Genomic DNA, 16,355 nt, shown 5'->3' with positions numbered 1-16,355 from the left:
TGTTGGGGGAGATGGTGAACTTGAGTGTGTAGGTGGAGTGTTGGGGAGAAGGTGAAACGAGGTTATAGGTGGAGTGGTGGAGGAGATGGTGAAACTTGAGGTTATAGGTGGAATGGTGGGGGAGAGGGTGAACTTGAGGGTGTAGGTGGAGTGTTGGGGGAGATGGTGAACTTGAGGGTGTAGGTGGAGTGGTTAGGGAGCTGGTGAAACTTGAGTGTGTAGGTGGAGTGTTGGGGGAGATGGTGAACCTGAGGGTGTAGGTGGAGTGTTGGGGGAGATGGTGAACTTGAGTGTGTAGGTGGAGTGTTAGGGAGATGGTGAAACGAGGTTATAGGTGGAGTGGTGGAGGAGATGGTGAAACTTGAGGGTGTAGGTGGAGTGTATGAGGGAAACAGACAGATCCTGTGTAACTCGCGCCAACTCCCAGGTACCGGCCGTGGCCACTCAAGATGGCCCATTGTCCCCCTGGCATTTTGAGAGATGGCCAACATATCCCCTTGAGCACGACTCCACGACCTTATGGGCATGACGCTCCGACCTTTTGTGGACGACGCTCTGACCTTTAAGGTATAGTGGCCTGACCTTTGACCCGACCAGGATGGGTCAAAGGGCATCGTATTAATGGGTGTCAAGAGGAGGACAGATGGAGAGGAGATCATGACGTTACAACCCTGGAGCATGACGGCACGATCTTGAGCATGACGTCATGACCTAGGTGATGACCCTGAAGGGGGGGTAGGTCAAAGGTCATGACATCCTAAACAAGTGTCATACAGTCGTGCTGAAGAGGTGGACGTCGCTTGTCCTTTATGGCTTCCTGGGATCCAGAATATTGGCCCAGGTTTAGGGTTGCGACCGAACCTGTCAGGGTCTGGTAGCGTGAGAGGCTCACGTCGTCGGGGGAAAGAGGAATGACTGTGGTGACGGAAACAAAGGAATGAAACAGGAAAGGCGGGATGTCTCCCTCTCCAGAGGAGGTCATATAAAGCGTAGGGAAGATGAAGGACACGATAAAGGACAAATGAGAGTAGAAATCACGGACAACATGAAATAAACAATGAAAACGTAATGTCTTTCCCCCATGCAGCTGGTGGGTCGGCCCCCGTGAGTGAGCCACGGCAGGGAGGCGAGCCCTGCTACTAACCTGGCCTCCCGGGCTGAGGCAGGGCCTCTTGCTGGGCGCGGGTGTCCTGAGATCCTGTTGGGTGGATGCCTAGGTCCTGGGGTTGGGTTTGGTGCGGGCGGGTGGCCTGAGGCCGGGTCTGGGTGAACTGGGCAGGAGGGGAAATTGTCCCCTCCACTTGTGGGCTCCTCTGGCCCCTAGGCTCGGGGCCGGTGGGGTACGGGGCCGCCCTACCAGGTCGCCTCCCGTCTCGCGGGTTTCCTGTAGGCTGGTGGAGGTGGGCGTGGCGTGAGGGGCGGCCAGGCCGCCTCCCACAACACTCCCCCTCCTCACCCTGCTCAGCAAGTTGGGTCACCATCTCTAGGGAACCCGAGTTTCGCATTTCCGGGGAGGAGTCTCTCGTGAGGAGATCGAGCGACATTTGAGATCCTCTCTCACGGGTTTTGGGGTCAATTTGTCGCCTCGGGAGAGTGGGTGACATTAGAGGCGAGCCTCCGTCACGGCGTTTCAGCTGGTAGGATCGTAAAGATAGACTGGGCGAGATTAAAGGTGACACACACGACGACGAGTCAGATGAGACGCTGCTCTCACTGCCGCTCCACCGTGATAGGTGCGACTGGTCTCGCTCTCCCCTCCTGGACGCTAGCTTTGAGTACCGTGCTGACCCTTGCGATCCTCTGCTGTCGCTATCTGAAGAATATGGACTCGGGTCCTTGCTGCGCGCACCTTCCCCGTTAAGGACAGTCTGAGTGAGGGGCGGCCTCGACGTCTTGCCCTTGTGTATGCAGACGGTACTTGCCCGTCCTTCGGCAGTATTACGTATCTTTTGGTTATCATCCTTTCCTCTTCTACCGTATCCCGGAGGAGTGTTCATGTTACTCTCCTCTTTACTCTTGTTTTCCTTATCCCTTTTACGACCAAAAGTGGGAAGTTTACTGCGAAATTTCCTTTTGTCCTTCACCTGACTGGCCTGTTGTTCGCATGTGTTACCTCTCTCATTTCCCTTTGCCGAATCAATGTTCGGGAATTCAAAAATATTGAAGTCCGGCGCTCGTTTAATGGTATTGTATTTCCACGAGTCTGAGAGCCAGACTGTGGTCTCGTGCGAGTCCCAGGGAGGCTCGGGGGTCGCCGGGTCTGTGGAGGGATCCATCTGGCTCTCCGTGACGACAGCTTCTCTAGGGCGCCCACCGCTAGCATCACTCTCGCGGGGCGGCCGTAAATTCTCGTAGATAATCGGCTGTGGGGTGTGCCACGTGTAGGGGAGGTTCTCATATACACGGGAGTGTGGTGGGGTCATGGGGTCAGGGTGGTGGATGGGGAAGGTTTTGGTGGCGGGGGGTGCTGCTCTTGTTGTGCTGCGCAGTTGGGTCTCTTCAGGCGACAGATTCTGCTTCAGTAGCCTAGGTGGGTGGAAGAGGAACTTTTATTCTTCTTTGCCAGGTGAAAATATCAAACATAAGCTTTTTATCAAGGCATTCCTATAGCTCTAGGGTTCAGCAAAAATTTAGTCTTATTTGTCTATAGATGGAGCTTTATATTTACCTTCTCTGGTTAGAAGCGTTCATATCATTGATCCTGTGATTTACGACGTTGTGTCTCGGAAGTGCTATTGGACCCCTGACTCTGTTTGAGTTTTGAGTCGCCTTGTTTACTGCCTGTTTGTCCTGTGGGGAGGTGGGCGAGGTGCGCACGGCCGGCAGGTGCTTGCTCGGCCGACCGCTGTTCGTCGTATTTTTCTGTTCTGTTGTGGTCCTGAGGGGGATCTTGTGGAGCGTGGGGGTGGGGGAGCGGTTGGACCTGAGGGGTCTGGTGCCCACGTACCTGCCGGACTCCGTGGTGGCCAGCGCCAGGGTCGTCCTCGAGGAGTGCTCACTCTTGTCGTCGCAGCAAGGTTTACCTGTCGTCCCTTTGTTCTTGTTCGACCTTGCGAAGTGTATGGAGATTCCCGTGTGCTCGTTGCTGGCGGCCGTCAGCTTGTCCACTGATGCTGGCTCCTCCGTGTCCTTGGGCTGCGTGGTGACGGTGGTCGAGGTGTCGAAACAGCTGGGAGGGCGGGGGCCGCGCCTGGCTCGGCCGACCCCCGCGGCAGGCACCATCACCCCACACGGACACACCACCATGCTCAACACCTTCCTACACTGTCTCTCCTCTTCTCTCCTGGGCAACCGCTCAGGCAACCGCTCAACCACTATTGCTCGCACAATACCTCGATGACCCTCACTTTAAGCCATGAATATTTCATTGAGCAAATCACATGAGACTCGGATTACTACTATACTGGCGCTACAGATGTTGGCACCCGGGGGCCGAACAGAGCGACACTGGTAGGCAGTTGGGAGGGAGCAAGTTTATATGGCGGGCAGCTCGCTGGAATCACGTGGACTCGAAGGTAGGACGCAGGCTCCAGCCGCGGCCGCCACAGTTCGGCCAAGATAACTTGCCCACACAACAGATGACACCCCCACAACCGTTTAATGGACGCACCTTCGAACAGAATGACCTCAGTGGCATCCATGAATCCGAAATCCTTCATTCAATAAACTGCGAAGGTTTTAATGGAGCGTAGAAATTGACCTGGATATATTTCGGTGGGAGGCGTCTGGAGGAGGAGGCGGGGCGGCCAACGGGTCGATGGCGGCCCTGGGAATAGAATGATGTCATCACTGGGAATCCCCAACCTTCCAGATGCGTTGGTCATTCCTGGAATTCCTCCAGCATCTCATCCATGAGAAGAAAAAAAATAATGTTCCCAATCATAATTTTATCGATTGCTTCCTCCTCGCGGCCGTAACTGTGTGGCAGGTAGAGCACCTCTGTGTCGTGTGCGCTGGTAGACAGTAGGTGCCATAGCGGTAGGGAGGGGAGAGATTCACAAGGACGATGCTCAAATGGCGGGATGAGGTGTATGGGCCGCGTCCCTGACATAGCTGGGAAGGCCGTACGCCGGCCTGACGTCACCTGGGGCTTCCCCGACCTGGCCTGCCCTCTCAGCGGCCTCCCATGACTCACAACTGTTGATATAGAAGGCCTCGGACCCATAACCATCACCATTCCCCGACCATCTCCTGTTAGCCTTGTTATGTAGCCTTTGAAATGCCAGGGAGCGCGGTCCCACAGTTACTGAGTAGTGTATAAGGAGGTGACTCATTCTTATGTAGCAACACGCCAGCATCAATGAAATCTGCAGACATAGCAGTCTTCGCTTTACGTTTCCACGAACGTGAATATATGAATTACGTAGTTGCATACGTAAGTAGGTCGAGTGAATGAATGAATAAGTAGATACATGGGGATTACATAGAGCCCCCCCCAAAAAAAAATGAAAAGGAAATGGAAAATGCGAAGTGTCAAGCGCTTTCGTATATTACATTGTTGCTATGTTTGATCACCCGTAACTAAGTTGGAGTTATTGCTCGTTACTGACAATTACACATAAAAAAGAGTTGTAGTCATGTCTGCCCTCTTCTGTTTATCCCTGTAACTAAGCTCCATTATTTCAGGTACAGTCATTGATCCCCTTTCTTAGTCCTTCCCTATCATATAACAATTTTTCAACTGCAATGATCAATTTGATGATGCATACCCTACCTGCTTAAAGTTAACGGTGACAAAACATAGTTTCTGCTTTATCTTTTCCTAAATCTCACTCGTCTCTTACAATTCAGTTTCAAAACATCTCACACCAAACCTTGCCGTAACATACACATGTTGGGCATTATCATATCCTCCACTCTACCTTGGAAACCCCACATAATTAACTTTAGCAAAAACGTTCCTCCCAGCAGCTCGTAACATTGTCCTGTAAAGTGTTGGATTTTCATCCTCATGCACACAACTAATCCATGTCTACAGGGACCTCACTTGCGTCTGTGTGGAGCTCTGCTCCGATATCTGGAGTGGCTCTGCTTGCACGCCTGTCTTAGAGCAGAGTCAAAAGCCTTCCAACTCATTAACTTGACTGTAATCACCTTTCTTCAACCATCCATTTTCATCGACCTGGGCATTGGTGATTCCCTCAGTCCTCTACTACAAGTATCATTTCGCCACCGTGTTCGTGAGTGGTTTACGTGTTGTCCATCCCCCTTCCTGCCTAGACCTGCGGCACGCATCTGGCTGCTGCTGCTTCCTCCTGATTATGTGTGGAGATCAACCACTTGGGGATTGGCCGTTGAGACACCTTTCCTCGTACTGTGAAGATGTGGAATCGTCTTCCGTCTTTTGTTCCTTTTTCCTGTAACCTTTCCCCTTTCAGAGTCGGGTCTAGGTATACTTGAGGTGTTCAAATTACTCATTTTTGAATGCTTTCTTCTCGTATCTGTTATCCTACCCTTTACCAGAGATAGTCCTGACCTAGGAAAGCTTTTGTCCATTCCATATGAGCAACTAATGGAAACGATAGGCGTTACGTATCTTGCAACATATCTAACATTTCCTTAGCCATGCAGGATGATGTAGTTCTAGTTTTAACCAACAAATCCATTCACTAACTTTACCGTTACTCTTCTGTGGTGTGGTAAAGACAGTGTGATTCCCAGTCCCTTCCAGGAAACATAGGCTCGTGTCATTTGCGTCCTCCGAGATAAAAGTCAAGTTTATGCCTCCTTTCCCAGTGTCCCATTTTCATAACCTTGCCTTTGGTCGGGTGGAACCTCATCAGCCGTGTTTATGGCCAGTGGTTGGAGTGGCGGGGTGTGTGGGGTTATGACAGGTGGTGCAGTAGGTGGGAGGCAGCCCCACTCCCCCACTGAAGGAGTACAACCGTCTGGACATCAGGGAGAATAGGGATGGCAGTGCAATGAACCACCACGACAGTGGCTCTTAAGTTCCCTTCCCTGGACCAGGTTTCAATTCTTTTTTATCTACCGCGCATACGCAGTCTTTTCAGCTCACGCACGATACTCGACGTCATGTAATTCACACGATTTTTTATATCTCCAACACGGATTTGCCCTGCGGTGAGCGCTACGCGCTAGCCTTGCCAAAGTCTAAGTCTCTGCGTAGATAAAGATGAAGAGATGAGGCACCACGAGTGTAAGAACCCTCTCTCTTTCTCTCCCCACATTGCACCAATAAAGTCACTCTTTCTCTCCTCACATTGCACCAATAAAGTCACTCTTTCTCTCCCCACATTGCACCAATAAAGTCACTCTTTCTCTCCCCACATTGCACCAGTAAAGTCACTCTTTCTCTCCTCACATTGCACCAATAAAGTCACTCTTTCTCTCCCCACATTGCACCAATAAAGTCACTCTTTCTCTCCTCACATTGCACCAATAAAGTCACTCTTTCTCTCCCCACATTGCACCAATAAAGTCACTCTTTCTCTCCCCACATTGCACCAATAAAGTCACTCTTTCTCTCCCCAAATTGCACCAATAAAGTCACTCTTTCTCTCCCCACATTGCACCAATAAAGTCACTCTTTCTCTCCCCACATTGCACCAGTAAAGTCACTCTTTCTCTCCTCACATTGCACCAATAAAGTCACTCTTTCTCTCCCCACATTGCACCAATAAAGTCACTCTTTTCTCTCTCCACATTGCACCAATAAAGTCACTCTTTCTCTCCCCACATTGCACCAATAAAGTCACTCTTTCTCTCCCCACATTGCACCAGTAAAGTCACTCTTTCTCTCCTCACATTGCACCAATAAAGTCACTCTTTCTCTCCCCACATTGCACCAATAAAGTCACTCTTTTCTCTCTCCACATTGCACCAATAAAGTCACTCTTTCTCTCCCCACATTGCACCAATAAAGTCACTCTTTCTCTCCTCACATTGCACCAATAAAGTCACTCTTTCTCTCCCCACATTGCACCAATAAAGTCACTCTTTCTCTCCCCATATTGCACCAATAAAGTCATTACTGTGCTGGACATTTTCGCTCCTTGATTTCAGCAGCCGCGGGCTTCGTTTGTGATGATGACCCCGATCTCTTCTGGGGAACCGTTTCATGATTCGTCGAACTGGAGCAACAGGTGCCACCAAGCCCGAAGCCTTGCGGGACGCCCTTGTGAGCTCCAACCCAGGTTTAGCGAGGTGTCTCTCTTGATATTGTGCCCTTGTGTTCCCTCCCGCTCAGAGAAGGTCTTGATCCTTCTTCTGTACCTGCCTGAGAGTCCAGTATTTGTGCAACCTGTGAGGGACACTTTCGAGTGGCTTTTGGCTGACCACACACACACACTACCCACCCGTGCCCCACCTCTTTGGGTCTAGGCCAGTTCTGCGTGTGTCATGCGAGTGTACGTGACAATTATCATACATGTGGCTTCTTTCCATTACATTTTGGCTCCCTCTCACTCAGGTGTATGTATATTTTTGTGACATTGTGTTTTTAAATGAACGTATGTGTTTGTGGATGAGTTTGTAACTGTGTGTGTGTGTGTGTAAGTACGTTTGTTGGATTTTTTTCAGTGATCGCCAGCTTTATTAGATCAGGGAATAGAATGGAAAACTAAAGAAATTGTTAACGTTAGGTGAAGAAAACGTACGAAGGTTTTATGATGATATGCAAAACATGCGTTCATTTAGACAGAAACTGTGTGGTTTGGGTTAGGACTTGAATATGTGCCTGATACATTGTTCATCTGTGTCTGAACATTATCATGTATAATGATTATAATGATAATGATTATGACTAATGATAATGGTAATGATATTAAGAATAAGTGTTGTTATTATTATCCCTGATACATTATTCATTTGTGTCTGAACGTTATCATAAATAATGATTATAATGATAATGATTATGACTGATAATTATTAAGAATAAGTGTTGTTATTATTACCCCAGGCGCCCCTTCTCCAAGGTTTCCTCCAGCTTCAATGCTGCGCTACTATCAGTAGTAGGGAGAGGACAGCCTCCTTCGCAGTGAGAAGTTCTTCTACGAGATGGTACAACGTCGCCAAAGGTGTCTGTTCACTTCGACCGGTCTGGGTTACACTACGAGTGAAAAGTAACCTTTGGCGAAGCTGTTCAGTATCTCCATCATCAAAATGATTGTGATCAGGTCACACTTCACTCTTCTCTCTTCCATGGTGGGCACATTTGAAGCCTTTATCCTTTTCCTTGCGACCCAGCTTTAATCATTCCGGTACCTTCTTCATTGTCCTCCGCTGAACCTTCTCTAAAAGCTCTTTGTGTTTCACGAGTCGCGGTGACCAGACTTGAGAGACACGTTCTAGATTTGGCCTCATGTAGGATGTGAACAGTCTGCTGAATCTGTGTGTGTGTGTGTGTGTGTGCAACAGGTGAGCATCAGTATAGGGGAGGCAGGGGCTTTGGGTCTAGAGAACGACACAGGTCGTGGTGTGTGTGTGTGTGTGTGTGTGCGTTGGGGGGGGGACCCACAGGTCGTGGTGTGTGTCTGTGTGTGTGTGTGGGGGGGGGGGGGGGAGGCCTCCAGAAAAGACACCGTTGTGTTTATGGGAGGCCCAAACAACGACCCTACTGGCTGTGGTGTGTTGAGTCTGAAGAACGACCCATCAAGTCATTGCGTGTGAGGGCGTGCGTGACCCCAGAGAAAGACCCCACTGGTCACAGTATATGGTTCTTTTAAGTAAACTTTTAATTTGTCTCTTTCCCTTAAGATGCCACTATTCTCCTGTAAAAGCCTTTGACGACGCCAAAGGGGATTTAAATTAAACCTTCAATTTCCCCCTATATATTTTGATGCCTTCACGCCACTTTCGTGCCATTTTGTAACCCCAAAGGGGCATTAAAGTAAACTTTTCCCAGAGAACGATCCCAAAGGTCGAGGCTTTTGTGGGTGCCCTTCAGAAGGGCCCCACAGGTCATCGTGTATAGTTCCCCAGAGAACAGCCACATAGGCCGTGGTGTGTTTGTGGAACCATCACAGAACGACCCTGGTGAACAGCAACATTCCACTCTGGCGTACCGCAGGATGGGAACCACTGAAGTAAAGCAATGGAAAGCTGTCAGTCGTCAGCTAAATGGGTTGTCAAAGCCGTCAGCCCTTTGAGCACGACGGTAAGACCGATGAGCCAAGGTCACATGCGTATGATGGAGTGGCCATTAGCCTGACCTGACCCTTAGGAAAGGGTCAGGTCAAAGACCAGGCCATCATGCCTAAGGGTCGTACCGTCGTGCTCAAATTTTACGCCTGATCAAGTATAGTCCTATGAGTCCACGGGGAAAATGAGACACGATAAGTTTCCAAGTGCACTTTCGTGTAATGATCACATCATCAGGGGAGACACAAGAGAGAATATAACAGTCAGTTGATATACAACTAAGCGACGTAGCTAGGACGCCATAGCTACGTCTCCGTTGTGTATATATATATATAGGGATATATATATATATATATATATATATATATATATATATATATATATATATATATATATATATATATATATATATATACATATATATATATATATATATATATATATATATATATATATATATATATATATATATATATATATATATATATATATATATATATATATATATATACATATATATATATATATATATATATATATATATATATATATATATATATATATATATATATATATATATATATATATATTGGGAGGTAAGTTTGAATGGAGAAAAACTGGAAGTGAAGTATTTTAGATATCTGGGAGTGGATTTGGCAGCGGATGGAACCATGGAAGCGGAAGTGAGTCACAGGGTGGAGGAGGGGGCGAAAGTTCTGGGAGCGTTGAAGAATGTGTGGAAGACGAAAACGTTATCTCTGAGAACAAAAATGGGTATGTTTGAAGGAATAGTGGTTCCAACAATGTTATATGGTTGCGAGGCATGGGCTATAAATTAGGTTGTTCGGAGGAGGGTGGATGTGTTGGGAATGAAATGTTTGAGGACAATATGTGTTGTGAGGTGGTTTGATCGAGTAAGTAATGAAAAGGTAAGAGAGATGTGAGGTAGTATAAAGAGTGTGGTTGAGAGAGCAGAAGAGGGTGTGTTGAAATGGTTTGGTCACGTGGAGAGAATGGGTAAGGAAAGATTGACAAAGAGGATATATGTGCCAGAGGTAGAGGGAACGAGAAGTGGGAGATCAAATTGGAGGAGGAAGGATGGAGTGAAAAAAGATTTTTAGCGATCGTGGCCTGAACATACAGGAGGGTGAAAGGCGTGCAAGGAATAGAGTGAATTGGAACACTGTTGTGTACCGGGGTCGACGTGCTGTCAATGGATTGAACCAGGACATGTGAAGCGTCTGGGGTAAACCATGGAAAGTTTTGTGGGGCCTGGATGTGGAAAGGAAGCTGTGGTTTCGGTGCATTGCACATGCCAGCTAGAGAGTGAGTGTGAACCAATGTGGCCTCTTTTTTTCTTTTCCTCGCGCTACCTCGCGCGCGCGCGCGCGGGAGTGGGGGGGGGGGGGGGGTATTTCATGTGTGGCGGGGTGGCAACGGGAAATGACCGGTGTAGACCCCGTTGCTCACCAACGTGAGACGAAGGGTATTCGGGTACAAAGTATTCGAATAGTTATTGCCTATTAGCCAGGCTCATAGCCTAGCGGTTACATTCCCGCCTCTTGCACAGGGGTCCCGGGTTCGATCCTGGCTGTTGAAGGTTTGTATGTTCTATATATATATATATATATGTGTGTGTGTGTGTGTGTGTGTATACGTTGAAGTGTATAGGTATGTATATGTGCGTGTGTGGACATTTATTTGTGTATGTGGGTGGGTTTGGGCCATTCTTTCGTCTGTTTCCTTGCGATACCTCCCTAACGCGGGAGACGGCGATTAAGTTTTTTTTTTTAGAGAGAGAGAGAGAGAGGGGGGGGGGGCGTTCATGAGAGTGAGTCATTTCTTTATGGCGTGAAGTTTGGGAATCCTTTCGCCATATTTTTCCCCACTTAGAGTTTTATGTTGTAATCATGTCTCCTGCTGTAAATCCGGATGAACACGGGAGCTGTTGTCGATCGGATAAGCAAGAAAACATAATTATGAACCATGATGAAGAGCAGAGAGCTGGTGTACAGCAGTATGGAAGGAAGATTAAGAGCGTTAGAGCAACGTTACCACTCGGTATGATAAAGAGATGAAAGTATTAATTTCGGATAGACAGAGAAGTCGGTGCGGTTGTCAGTCCAAACAAACAAAGGAGCCGGTGTGGGTTTAAGTCCGGATAAACAAAAAAGAATTGAGTTCGGATAAACAAAGGAGCCGTTGTGTGGCTGTACGGACGAGACAAGCGGCCGTGTATGACGTCACAACCTTCGGCTGCAGTGATCAATAGTTGGTCGCCAGCCAAGAGGCCGGTGTGTGCACCAAGAGGAAGGTGTGTGCACCAAGAGGAAGGTTTGTGCACCAAGAGGACGGCTTGTGCACTGAGACAGGTGTGTGCACCAAGAGGACTGCATGTACACAGAGACAGGTGTTTGCATCAAGAGGATGTTGTGTGCACCAAGAGGCAGTTGTTTGCATGAAGAGGACGATACGTGCATCAAGAAGAAGATGCGTGCACGAGGCAGATGTATACACCAAGAGGACGGAATGTTCGCTGAGACCGGTGTGTACACCAAGAGGACGTTGTGTGCACGAGGCAGATGTATGCACCAAGAGGATGGAATGTGCACTGAGAGGACGTTGTGTGTAAAAAAAAAAAAGATGGTGTGTGCACCAGAGGGTGTGTTAACCAAGAGGCCGGTGTGTGCATCAAGAGGACGCTGTATGAACCAAAAGGCCATTGACTTCACTAAGAGTACGGCATGCACTAAGAGGCCGGTGTGTGCGCTGACAATGTTTTCTGCATCAGGAGAATGCTGCGTGCACCGCGAGAACGCTTTGTGCACAATCAGGAGGTCGGTTTATGGATCAGGAGGCCAGAGTGTGCACCAAGAGGCCGATGTGTACGCTTAGAGGATGCTGTGTGTACCAAGAGACTAATATGTGATCCAGGATAGTATGTGCACCAGGACATTGCATGCACCAGTAAGCCAGTATGAGCACCAAGAGCACGCTGTGTGCAGCAGGAGGCCAGCGTGTATACCAAGAGCACGCTGTGTGCAGCAGGAGGCCAGCGTGTATACCAAGAGCACGCTGTGTGCAGCAGGAGGCCAGCGTGTATACCAAGAGCACGCTGTGTGCAGCAGGAGGCCAGCGTGTGTACCAAGAGCACGCTGTGTGCAGCAGGAGGCCAGCGTGTGTACCAAGAGCACGCTGTGTGCAGCAGGAGGCCAGCGTGTGTACCAAGAGCACGCTGTGTGCAGCAGGAGGCCAGCGTGTGTACCAAGAGCACGCTGTGTGCAGCAGGAGGCCAGCGTGTGTACCAAGAGCACGCTGTGTGCAGCAGGAGGCCAGCGTGTGTACCAAGAGCACGCTGTGTGCAGCAGGAGGCCAGCGTGTGTACCAAGAGCACGCTGTGTGCAGCAGGAGGCCAGCGTGTGTACCAAGAGCACGCTGTGTGCAGCAGGAGGCCAGCGTGTGTACCAAGAGCACGCTGTGTGCAGCAGGAGGCCAGCGTGTGTACCAAGAGCACGCTGTGTGCAGCAGGAGGCCAGCGTGTGTACCAAGAGCACGCTGTGTGCAGCAGGAGGCCAGCGTGTGTACCAAGAGCACGCTGTGTGCAGCAGGAGGCCAGCGTGTGTACCAAGAGCACGCTGTGTGCAGCAGGAGGCCAGCGTGTGTACCAAGAGCACGCTGTGTGTAGCAGGAGGCCAGCGTGTGTACCAAGAGCACGCTGTGTGGACAGAGGCCGGTATGAGCTCTTGAGAGGCCGGTATATGTTCCAAGAAGACGCTGCGTGCTGTAAGAGCCAGATGTGCTCAGCAGGAGGGAGATGGGTGACCAAGAGAATGATGTTGACACCAAGAGGATACTGTGTTTCAAGCAGACGCCTGGTGCACTAAGAAGACGCTTTGTGGACTTGGAGAAAGCTGTGTGCACTTAAAGGCCTGTATGTGCACCATTTTATGCATCAAAGCGGGTATTGGGCACCATTTTATGCATTAAAGAGGGTATTGTGCACCATTTTATGCATTAAAGAGGGTATTGTGCACCATTTTATGCATAAGAGGGTATTGTGCACCATTTTATGCATCAAGGAGGGTATTGTGCACCGTTTTATGCATCAAAGAGGGTATTGTGCACCATTTTATACATTAAAGACGGTATTGTGCGTACCAACAGGAATTTCTTTGCACCAAAAGGCCGGCTTGCGCATCTGAAGGTCACTGTGTGCACCAGGATTATGTCCTGAGCTTCAGGAGAACAGTTTGTGCACTAAGAGGATGGTGCACGCCTCGAAAGGACTGTGCTGTGTACTCGGAATGACGTTTCCACCAAGAAGTGCACTCCAGAAAATACTCTCAGTAGGGAAGAACTGTTACCTAAGGAAGCACAGTGCACTTCGAGAATGTTGTGTGCACAAGGTGCACCTCTCGAGAAGACGGTTTGCGTGTCAAGAGGAAGATGCACTGGAATTACTTGAAAATGGTTGATGACGTAATACCACAAGTAAACCTAGAGAGCTATTTGCCTTATCAGCGTTTTGTCCTCAGAAATCGTTTGATATAGTATGAATTAATAGATTAGAAATGCTCTATTGGTTCATGGATGTATATAAACTCCGGTTCACGTATTTCAAAGTTTCCAAGGTAAAATGAACTAATTTTGAAATATAAAATAGTCCTGTAACTCTCCCAGTCATACGACACACATGTTAGATCCCCGCGACTTAGGTAAAAGATACGGTTCGTATTATTACTCATTCCTTTTTGCTCTGTAATGTTTGCATTTTATAAAACATGTTTATTGTGTATATACATTTGATTAAAGAATAATGATGCTAGGCTTTATCTTATATTAAAAACCGATATATCTGGGCATTTTAGATTGAGGATTATAGCATTGGATTATATTAGATCCCCTATTATCGTATGACATTAAATGTGTACTTAATGAAATTGTGTAATTCAGATTTTTCGGATATTTGATTATCAGAATATTCTTCTGATATTCTCCTAAACTAACGTGAAACTTACATCAACTGTGCTTTCTATATTAATCTTGGTCAACATTTGTACAGTATTTTTGTGGTAAGGTGTTTCCCGGCATTATTTTTATTATCAAAATTATTTTCTTTTAACATATTAGTGCTTTCTATTTAGATTGATTTACTACAGATAAGTCTCATTTGTTTTTATGTGTTGCCTTAGATAACACCGTGAACTAAATTGCTGTATGGTAGGTGCACTCCTTCCGTAGTTGTTTTGCCGACGAGTCTACATGGGTGGGGTGGGTTGGATTAAACGTTAATGTGCCGACTGGCTTAATTTCGACAATGTAGTTTTTCAGATTTTCTCGTGAACCACTTATGGGTTACACTGAGGTAGGCCTGGGTTCATGGGCGTATCCGTGATAACGGGGTTGGATTAAAGGTCATTTGTTTGATTTAATATTTATATTTAGTTCTGCATTTCTGTTAGCAATTTTTTTTTTTTCGTATTTTAGCTTATCTTCGAAGGTAAAGTTCCTGCGAAGGGGACCACCAGAATATGATGGATTTGGAAAAAACTCAGATCATAAGACTCCATTTATTTCTTAGAAGTGATTTATACAAGGAGAGTTTGATTTGGAACATAAGCTGTTATCCCATGATAATAGATGTGATGGTGGGAAGGGCTATGATGATCAGGGAAAGTGTGGAATAAAAGTATTTGAGCCTGTGACAGCCTTACTTTAACTTCCTGTGGCCAAGGGCTGTATCTATGGGTTTAGGGGTTGTACTGTCCTGCTCAAGGCCATAACATCCAGGTTATATCTCGCAATTCATCCTTCATTGTACCTTGTATACTTTATCTGTTATAAATCCTTGTTGGCCTTCATGTATGATATTGTTCTTGATCAGATGGTTTATGTCTTTTGATTACTCTTCCAAAAGCTTTTACTCCCTAATAACCTAAAGATGCCTGTGTATGGTGAGAGTAAATATTGCCTCCTTCAGTATGCAACCGACATGGTACTGCGATGACTGCAATGCTTTTGGTACATTTAGACAATGAAATTACCAGAGGATTGATATAGATATCTAGTTTTTGGCAGCAAACATATATTTTTGCGAAGTGTTATTGTTGTACTTGAATGAAGTTCATCTCTTTACATTTCATGGGACACTATTGCCTGCAGCTTCTGCATTTGAGTTGTTTCTTTGAATTATAAGATGCATGTGCACCAAATCCTGTCAAACACTAAGGTTCATTGGGCACGACCAGTCCCTTACATTTATTGTGCCTTAGACATGCAGGATCTCCTCTGTTGAAACACACTTTCCAGTTGCTTTAAAATCTATCGCCCATACATTATACTGTATATGATAAACTGAAGTGGATGATACTTTTTTCAGATCAGAAAAATGTCTTCAAATGGTGATAAGTACACCTCAGACGAAGAGACTTGGGTGTTCTACAAAGACAGAGAAGAATGGGCAGATGTAACACCTGTACCTCAAGATGATGGCCCTCATGCAGTTGTTAAAATTGCATATACTGATGCCTGTAAGTACATACATTTTTTTCTTGCTTAGCTAGGTAGCATTAGGCACAGACAGCTGAACTTTTGAGGTAAAATCTTCATTTCGCTGCTTACACTGATACTGATTTTGGAAAGTGATAATGTTTGAGAGAAAGATTTCCATTCCACCTTGTATAGTGTCCTTCATAGTTCTCTTCAACAATATGCAGGGATTATTATGGTGATAGAAAATAGAAAATTGTTGGGAGAGTTTTTCTTCTCAGTATAACTGTCTTTCCTGTCTTAGCAAGGTAGCATCAGGAACGGAGAATGGCATGATTTACATACATCCCCTTTCTAGCTGTTGTGTATAGTTTACCTTCCATAACTAAACCTTGCTGATTAATCTGTATTTTACTTTGACCATTGCAACTTGACCGCTTCAGATGCCCCACATTGACCCATTGCAGCCCCCGAACACACCACCACCACTTTGATTCAGTTCATTTTATACCATTGTAGCTAAACCTCCTTAATTCTGAATATTGAGAGGTAAAGGTAGCAGTATTGCACTTGGCAGTAATTGCCTATCCCTGTTTGGTCATCAGTTGGCTTACTGGTCTTCCTGATACATTTTCATGCTTCCAAGCAAGATTGTGAGCCATTTGTTCCAGGGACAATTTAGAAATAGCAGAAATATCACTGAACACAAGGACAGCAAGCAAAAGTTACATCCTTCCATTCTCAGTACCATGGTGTAACCGAGGTAG

The 16,355-nt window shown here is 46.9% G+C and overlaps 2 protein-coding genes across 5 annotated transcripts in view; one reads left to right on the top strand and one right to left on the bottom strand.

Moving 5' to 3' along the window:
• The window catches only part of LOC139765701 (uncharacterized), a 31,096-nt gene extending 27,612 nt beyond the window's left edge, over positions 1-3,484 (bottom strand). The window contains exons 1-2 of the mRNA XM_071693475.1: positions 2,669-3,484; positions 1,145-2,526 (exon numbers count right to left, since the gene is read on the bottom strand). Coding sequence (XP_071549576.1) covers positions 1,145-2,526; positions 2,669-3,246 — 1,960 coding nt within the window. The 5' untranslated portion in view covers positions 3,247-3,484. The remainder of the gene's footprint in view (positions 1-1,144; positions 2,527-2,668) is intronic.
• Positions 1-16,355, top strand: part of Fnta (farnesyl transferase alpha) — a 92,130-nt gene that overhangs the window by 51,388 nt on the left and 24,387 nt on the right. The window contains exons 1-2 of one of the 4 annotated variants that reach the window (XM_071693482.1): positions 14,033-14,171; positions 15,479-15,629. In XM_071693482.1, coding sequence (XP_071549583.1) covers positions 15,488-15,629 — 142 coding nt within the window. In that variant the 5' untranslated portion in view covers positions 14,033-14,171; positions 15,479-15,487. Of the gene's footprint in view, positions 1-14,032; positions 14,172-14,346; positions 14,371-14,434; positions 14,465-15,478; positions 15,630-16,355 lie in introns of those variants that run through there. The other 3 variants (XM_071693481.1, XM_071693480.1, XM_071693483.1) reach the window with 3 other exon arrangements.

Source organism: Panulirus ornatus, chromosome 55, assembly GCF_036320965.1.
Source record: "Panulirus ornatus isolate Po-2019 chromosome 55, ASM3632096v1, whole genome shotgun sequence".
Taxonomy (NCBI): domain Eukaryota; kingdom Metazoa; phylum Arthropoda; class Malacostraca; order Decapoda; family Palinuridae; genus Panulirus; species Panulirus ornatus.
This window is presented reverse-complemented; position numbering and strand designations above follow the sequence as displayed.